At 47.8% G+C, this 8,047-nt stretch overlaps 1 protein-coding gene across 1 annotated transcript in view; it reads left to right on the plus strand.

The window, feature by feature from the left end:
* The window catches only part of cacna2d4a (calcium channel, voltage-dependent, alpha 2/delta subunit 4a), a 115,015-nt gene that overhangs the window by 29,366 nt on the left and 77,602 nt on the right, over positions 1–8,047 (plus strand). Inside the window, exons 22-26 of the mRNA XM_061250703.1 lie at positions 1,092–1,189; positions 1,332–1,425; positions 1,658–1,750; positions 3,082–3,209; positions 5,341–5,409. Coding sequence (XP_061106687.1) covers positions 1,092–1,189; positions 1,332–1,425; positions 1,658–1,750; positions 3,082–3,209; positions 5,341–5,409 — 482 coding nt within the window. The remainder of the gene's footprint in view (positions 1–1,091; positions 1,190–1,331; positions 1,426–1,657; positions 1,751–3,081; positions 3,210–5,340; positions 5,410–8,047) is intronic.

Below are 8,047 nucleotides of genomic sequence, written 5' to 3' on the forward strand. Positions count from 1 at the left end.
AGACTAGTTAGCCGGTGGCTAAATTGCTGTTACCGTGCTGCAGTTTGCAGGTCTGTAATGTGCTCTGGATATTAAATTGATAGGGTTTTTCTCAACAGACTAGAGTATGAAGGCACACAGTGACACATTTATTTTCTTTTTTAATAAAAAATGAAGTATCGAGTGGTGGGCACGCAGCTTCCTGACTCATATCATACTGTAAAATATTAAACACTGCAATGCTACAGTGAAAAACTTACAGAACAGAGGCCGGGAACCTTTTATAATTGACATGCCATTGACATATGATTGCCATTCCATGGTAACTACTTGATAATGACTGGTTTATGTATGACTGTAAATGAGTACATGGGGCCAGTGTGAGGAGGGCCCTTGTTCAGTAAGTCCTCAATACCAGAGCCGTTGTCAATGAGGGGGGACGTGACCTTACGCATAGAGGAGGAGACCGACCAGGCATGGATGTGTGCCCATGCCAAAAGGTTCTCCCTGGCACCGATGCTCTCCTGTCACCCACTGCTTCTTCTCAGTCCGCAGTGCGGCAGACGGGACGGTACAGTCATTGAGTCGGGGAGTCCGCTTCGTGTGCAGCTTGTGCAGACAGACAGGTGCCCGATGGGCAGGGTAGCAGGGTAGATGGTCCAAAGTCGCGCAGGGTCGACTGAAACGCACCCTCCCTGGGGACAACAGTGTTCTGCCCTGAGGACGGCCATCCACCCACATCCGGCAATGCAGCAGTGAGGGTCTGATACCAGACCATGGGAGGAGCCACCCAGCAGACCCCACCATAGACATTCATCATAGTACTGTATTTAGGTTACTGGACCGGTCCTTGATTCAGATACCCTGCTGGACTGCATGTAGGGTAGCCTATGCTGAAATATAGCAGTCAGATCAGTACATGTACATGAGACAGCATTAAATAGAGCTGTGACTGGCTTGAAATACCAGCCACTAGTTGTTTCAGTTGTTTGAGCTGGTTGAACCATGTTGAGTATGGGGCTGTTTTAACTGGTCAACCAGCTACCTGCTATTCCAAAACCTAGCTTGAGCTTTTTCCCTGCAGGGCCTGACGCTGTTATTGCTTCTTGTAGGACGTACTGCGAGACGGACATTGATCCACAGCACCGCAAGTTCACCCAGCTGATGGCGGTTATTCGCTACCTGAAAGGGGAGGAGTTGGAGATGGACTGTGAGTTCCGGCACCGCCCCTCTCCCAGATCATGGCCAATAGACATTCACAATCACCTCATACTGGGGCGGTTTAGTCTGCTGTGGCACTGCGGGGCACTGCTGCTCGGGATAGCCGTCTAATGAAGGTATCTGTTTCCTAGGTAATGAGGAGCTGTTGCAGACGGTCCTCTTCGACGCCGTGGTAACCGCTCCCATGGAAGCCTACTGGACGGCTTTAACGCTCGACGAAGCCGGGTACCACGTCCTGTTTGTCGACTGTTCCGAGTCGGTCGTAGAGCGTGTCACATTGTCGTTAAATTAACCCCCCCCCGTGACAAAAGTGTAGTGCTGAAACAAGCTACGGCACCGTCCTTCTCTATAAACGCTGGATATTAATGAAAACGCTCTTGTCGTGTTGTCGTGTTGAATTAACCACCCCGCCGCTCTCTTCTGTTCCTGCTTCCTGCCGCCGTGCCGCCGACCGCAGGATCGAGGACGGGGTCGAGGCGGCCTATTTGGGAACGCGGGCTGGCCTCATGCGGATGACCACATACGCCGGAGTGGAGAAACGCGTGGTGACGTGAGTCACGCCGATCAGGACTAGCGCGGCACCGCTACCATACCTGTGTGTTGGTATACACCACAGGTATGGTGTGCCAAGGCCAACGTAGGGCAGCCTGTAGCGTAGTGGCTAAGGTACATGACTGGGACCCGCAAGGTTGGTGGTTCGATCCCCGGCGTAGCCACAATAAGATCCGCACAGCCGTTGGGCCCTTGAGCAAGGCCCTTAACCCTGCATTGCTCCAGGGGAGGATTGTCTCCTGCTTTGTTTAATCAACTGTACGTTGCTCTGGATAAGAGCGTCTGCCAAATACATACAATGAGAAAAAAACTATGCGGGCACTCTGGGAAGTGTAGTCTTGAATGAAGCAGAGTTATAAAGGAAAAGGAACTACAGTGTATGTGTTTCTTTCCTTTCTAGTTTCCACTCAAAGCTCCACTTGCAAAGTAAATCTTTTCAGAAACTTTAAAGTGGGGAATTGCTTGGCGTGCAGTGCTGGCCCTGACCTGTGGGCCCGTGTGTAATTCAGGGCCAGGCCGCCTGCAGTATTCTTAACACTCACTGAGAGAGAGGTCTCTCTGCATCTGGGTTCTTAATTCATCCGCAGTTCTGCCGTTTCTATGCATGAAACACAACCAAGCAGCCTGTGTACTTATATGAGTAGAGTATAAAAGCCCCATCTCCTCTGATGTAACTTAATTACCCACTTCTCCCCATCGCCTCTCCCTCTCAGGATTTGGTAGAGCTAATAGATCTGTGCAGTTTTATGACAGGCGAAGGCAGGTTTGGTGGGTTGTGACAAATATGACTCAGCGATTTAATAAACAAACTCCTGCACCCACAATTACGACTCCATGTCACTTGTGAGGGAAGCTTTTTCACACCCGATAGCTTAATTAGCTACCTATTAGGAGTGACTCATGGGACATTGCCTTAACCAACGCCCATGCAATCTGTGAATAATTGGTCAGCAAAAGCTTTGATTAATTCTGGCCCCAGGACAGTGTTCATTTCCTGATCAGAGAGCTGCACTACCAAAATCCTAACTGCTGGTTGACTGAGCAAGTATTGAGCTGTATATTTAAACAACAGCCTAAATGCTTTGTTTACCAATAACAAAACAATAAAAACATCTCGCAAGAATACCTCGGAATAGCAGTGTGGCCTAATAGGGCCCCCTTGTGGTTGTAATCGGTATGTAATGTTCATCCATTATACTGTAGATGACTGATAAAAAAAACAAAACAGAAAAAGACTGGTCCTGCAGTGTGATATCATTGGACCGAGCTTGAGCAGGCTTCCTTTGTCCACTCTCCCCCCCCTGTCTCGTCCTCTCTCCGACTCCGCAGGAAGTTCCTATCCCCGGCCGACACGGAAAACCTGTTCACCATGGACCACTTCCCCCTGTGGTATCGGCGAGCGGCGGAGCACCCGCCCGGCAGCTTCCTGTACTACATCCCCAACCCCGAGAGCCGAGGTACTGCGCCACGCCCATTCAGTCCCGCTCACTGTCTCCATGACAACAGCACCGGCAGCCCTGCTACTAGAGCCCTGTGCTCCGGCACCTTGTGCAACCACCACATCACAAATGTAGAAAAATAAAAGAAATAAACCACACACAATTCACCATAGACAAATTATTTAGCGTGATGACTGTGTAGTATTAAAATGAGCTACGGCCCTGTCGTTCTCTATAAACGCTGGATGTTAATGAAAAGGTTCTGTAAATATCTTGAGCTTATCAAAGCACACATCCATGCCGGGTCCCTTTTGGGACCATCACCTGTAATCGTGATATGCTGAGCAGGGCACTGAAAGAGACCCGCTCTCCTCAGATGTTTCCAGGGACTATGAATACGACTATAACGCCACCAGCAGGCTGGAGGACTTCGAGCGGGAGTACGAGGACGGTATTAAAAAACGGCCTCTCCTGGCTCCGTGGCATGCTCTTGTCTCCTTCTGCATGGGTCTGTGCTGCGGTCTGTGCGTTCACACTGAGGGCTGCTCCTCCGCATGACTCAGCTGTGCTGTCCAACATGCAGTCCGCACGGAGAACAGACTTATCACGGGGCTGTTCGATCCTATCTGAGGATCGCCAGTGCAGGGGGGCGGCTTGTGCTCTAGCCAAGCACAAAATATCTGATGCAACTAATCAAGCTATAGATCGAAGAACAGGATTACCTGATTAGTTGAACAAGGTATTTTAGTGCATTTAAACAGAAGCCTGCAGCCATACCAGGTCTGCTCATGATGTTTACCGAAAGAACTGAATCAGGTCAGCTCATCCCCACCTCTTTTCTCCTCTCAGTCGGCTACTGTTTAGGTGTCTGTTAGACGAGGTCACTTTGGGTATGTGCAGAGATGTTAAGGCCACAGGCCTATGCATCTCAGAGCACTTAAGGCTTTTAAGAGTACATGACCGGCCCTGGTAACAAACACATCTGGGGATTGATTTTACAGTGTAGAGTATCATGCTCACTTTGGGGACTCTTCCACTGCTGACAAGAGTGAGACTCAGAGTTCAGAGTTCAGAGTTCATTGCATGCAGGAGTGTTGTAGGCCACTATTGGAAGTATACAACACCATACACATTTGTTCTACACTGTAGCAAACAATATATTATCGAGTTGTAGGATGAGCACAACAACTGAACCTAATAGTTGAACATAACATAATAGACCAAAACAGCAATTGTTTCACGTACTGCTACACATAATAAAAATTCTGATCGCCGCCTATGATTGACCAATTAGATTTTCTTTGGATGTTAAATCACCTTGTGTTTGATCATTGAATTCAATGGGCAGCAAGCTCCTTTGCCCTCAACATGTGCAATAGAAGCCGTTTGTAGTTACTTCCTAGGCTTCCCCACCAGGGCCCTCCTACCCTCTCCAGTTCCTATGTACGCTCTATGACTGTAGAAGGTCGAGCTGAACATCTGAGTCTGTCAAAGACTCACACAATGAGGCAAGGCCATTCAGTGCTTAATGGTAAATAGTTGGCATTTCTATAGCGCCTTTATCCAAAGCGCTGTACAATTGATGCTTCTCATTCACCCATTCATACACACACTCACACACCAACGGCGATTGGCTGCCATGCAAGGCGCCGACCAGCTCGTCAGGAGCATTTGGGGGTTAGGTGTCTTGCACAGGGACACTTCGACACAGCCCGGGCGGGGGATCGAACCGGCAACCCTCCGACTGCCAGACGACTGCTCTTACTGCCTGAGCCATGTCGCCCCAAGAGTTAATCCTGCAGTGTTTCATTGCACACCATAGTTATCCATAGCACCATTAAAGACGTTCCTTCGAGTGAGAGTAGGGGAGAGAAAGGGAACTCAGGCGTGATGAAAATGCAGAATTATTCTTCATGGGGGCCGACCAGGCCGGCATGAATCTAGCGTTGCCATTTGCATGGCATTGCCGCTTGGGGATATGGCATTTGTGTGAATTCATCAATGACCAGTCGTGAAATGCCTCATCATGTTCCCCACACCCAATGACAAATATTGGCCTCCGAGCACTCTGAATGGCTGCCCGGGACCGCACTTGGGGGACTGTTTTAGGAGGTGCGCTCTGTCTGACTTCCGTCTCCCCCCGCGACAGATGGCAAGGGAGTCGTCGCCACCACGGCCGTGACGGTGACCATAGATGAGAAGATGGCCATTGCTGCAGGTAAGACACACGAGGGGTTGTCTTTCTCTCCGTTTCCCCCGCCAGGGGCAGAGGCTGCGGTTGTGGCAGCAGGGGGAGCAGGTGGTTTCGTTTTCGCCAGACAGGGTTCAAGCGAACGTTTGCCGTCCACAAATTTACTGACCTCTGACCGCCTCACCTCAGGTTCCTTTTGCGAGCTGTCTGCTAATGACTCCCGCCGAAGCTGTAAATGTAATTACCGCCGCGGCAAACAAGTGTCACAAATAATACTCATTCTGTGAAATGAGGGCACTACGACTAACAATTTATGAATGATAATGAGTACATGGGAATCTTCTTCTATACATCTCTGGGGAGTTGTTCCTTTGCCGTTTGACATTGCTAATTTAAATTCAATGGAGATTCTCGCTATCTCTGTTCAGCTGCTCTGCTTTGACAAGTTCACCATGGCGGGATATAAGAGGCTATTCAGAAGCACAAATCAAAAGTAGAGAGCATGGTGGGTCCTTGTAAATGTACCAGGAAACCTGTGGGTACACAGAACAATTACGTGAGAAGCTCTTACAACTGGGAACTGCTGAATTGAATATCCAGTTGCGGACTTGTAAGTTTTAAGTTATTTGTTAAATTATAAGCTATTTGTCTCCTAAAAACTTAGTAGCTCCTTCACCACTGTATAGTTATTTTTAAGTGTATTATAACTAACTTTAAACAGACAATATAGGAAAATTACTCACTGCGAACATGAAGTTGAATGTTGCTGTTATGCTTGGAGGATAGTGGCCATGTTTGTACAGCATTGCTGAAGCGTTATAGTTCAGTCACCTTAACAGAGGGGTTATTAGTAGCCTCCGTTTCCGGGGTATTTTAGGTGGCACCACAAAGACGGCAGACACAGACAAATACAAGCACATACTTCTGATGTGCCTGTGTAATTATACTGTTTTCAAAATGTTCTTGGGAAAAAGGGTTTCATTCACAGGCTGTTCTTTGAAAAAAATGTTATTTGAAAAACATTTGAACGCAATGAATAGATGTTGTTGCTGAATGCCACAGCAAATATAAAACATAATGATAGAATACACATTTACTGTCTGTAAGCAACCACTTCAATTTCGCAGAAGGTGAAATAGTTGTAGCTCAGGTAAAGGGGAACATTCCTGTAGCTTTTTAATTTCTCAATAGTAATATAATTCACTCGCTGTTAATACCTTGAACGTTGTAAGAGTGCTGGAACGATGGTGCGACGCACGCCTGCCGTTGAGCCTGTAAGATGTGTCTTTGACTGAATGTAGCAGTGCTTTTGAGGAGATACTTTCATCAGTTCTAATTATCCCATGGGCCGGGAGGCAGCCACAGACACCTGCTCATCCTTCTCACTAACCGGCGCTGACACTCCCATCAGCTCCTCAAAATGCTAAAGCCAATACACATTCGTCCTGAAAATCCGTCTCTGACTTTAAACAGGCACACTCCTGCAGGCTAGATGCTGCACAGTAGGCTACACTGACCAGCTTGAAATACCAGCTACCAACCGTTTCAAAACATAGCTTGAGTTGGTCGAACCATCTTGAGTATAGAGCTGGTCTAACTGGTCAACCAGCTGTTTCTTTTTTTTTAGCAAAGTAGCTACATTTTGACGGCAAATCGTTCCCTTGCGTCAGAACAGATAACGCAATTCCGACGCTTCATTTCGAAGCACGATGACTGGAAAGGGGAAAAGAGCACAACAAGGAAAGGAAACAACAGCCGTTGATGAGATATTTGCTGATATGGTGATTAGCTGTAATTAGTACAGAGTCTGCTGGAGCCCTGTGGTAAACCCTTGAAACCCTTGAGTGGGCATGCGCTGGAGTTAGCGGCGTAATGGAATTTGCCTCGTCTCCCTGTCAGCAGATGTACTGAGAAACAGACAGGTGTATGAATATTTAATTACACCCTGTGCTCGACTCCCTGCGTGGACTGGCATGTTAACGGCAGAAGCACAGGCTTTGAAAGAGAAGTACTGAAATATTAAAGCCGTGTTTGATTACAGGAGAGTCTGGCAAACGCTTAACCTGTCCAAAGAAGACATTCGTTGCAGGTGGTGACGAATTAAAATGTTAATGTTTATCCAGTTTCACATAATTGTTTCAGAGTCTGCCGTACTGCTGTATAAAGACTCACACAAGATGTAATTATGGACATATTTGTCGGTTGCCATTCCATGTCAGCGAACGTCCTGAAAAAGAATAGGCGCGCACTATTCATTTTGTGAAATGCATTTTGCCCATATGCTATCTTCCTCATATAATTATACAGCATACAAAATGTTAACAAGTGTTGATCCTAGTCAAACGGTGACATTTTGTGGGTCGCTGCATATTGCATTGAGACTCCGTTGAGATTCCGTTGTCAGAGCCTATTTAAGTAAGCCCCACCAAGCCTCTAGGAGCCCAGGATCTCTCTCTGTGCCCCCTTAGCAGAGGGGAACCAGTGCCCCGTATCACTGGGGGGACTAGGGAATGCCCTGGCAGTAAGCAGTGACAGTGATGCTAAAGCTACAGAGAGTTTCGACTGACCCCCCATTCCCTGAAGTTAGCCCTGCGCTAATGTGACAACCCTGCTGGAGAGCTAACTGCGGGAGGGTAGGGGAGAGACCGGGCCGACAGGAGAGAGG

This window comes from Conger conger, chromosome 8 (assembly GCF_963514075.1).
Source record: "Conger conger chromosome 8, fConCon1.1, whole genome shotgun sequence".
Classification (NCBI taxonomy): Eukaryota; Metazoa; Chordata; class Actinopteri; order Anguilliformes; family Congridae; genus Conger; species Conger conger.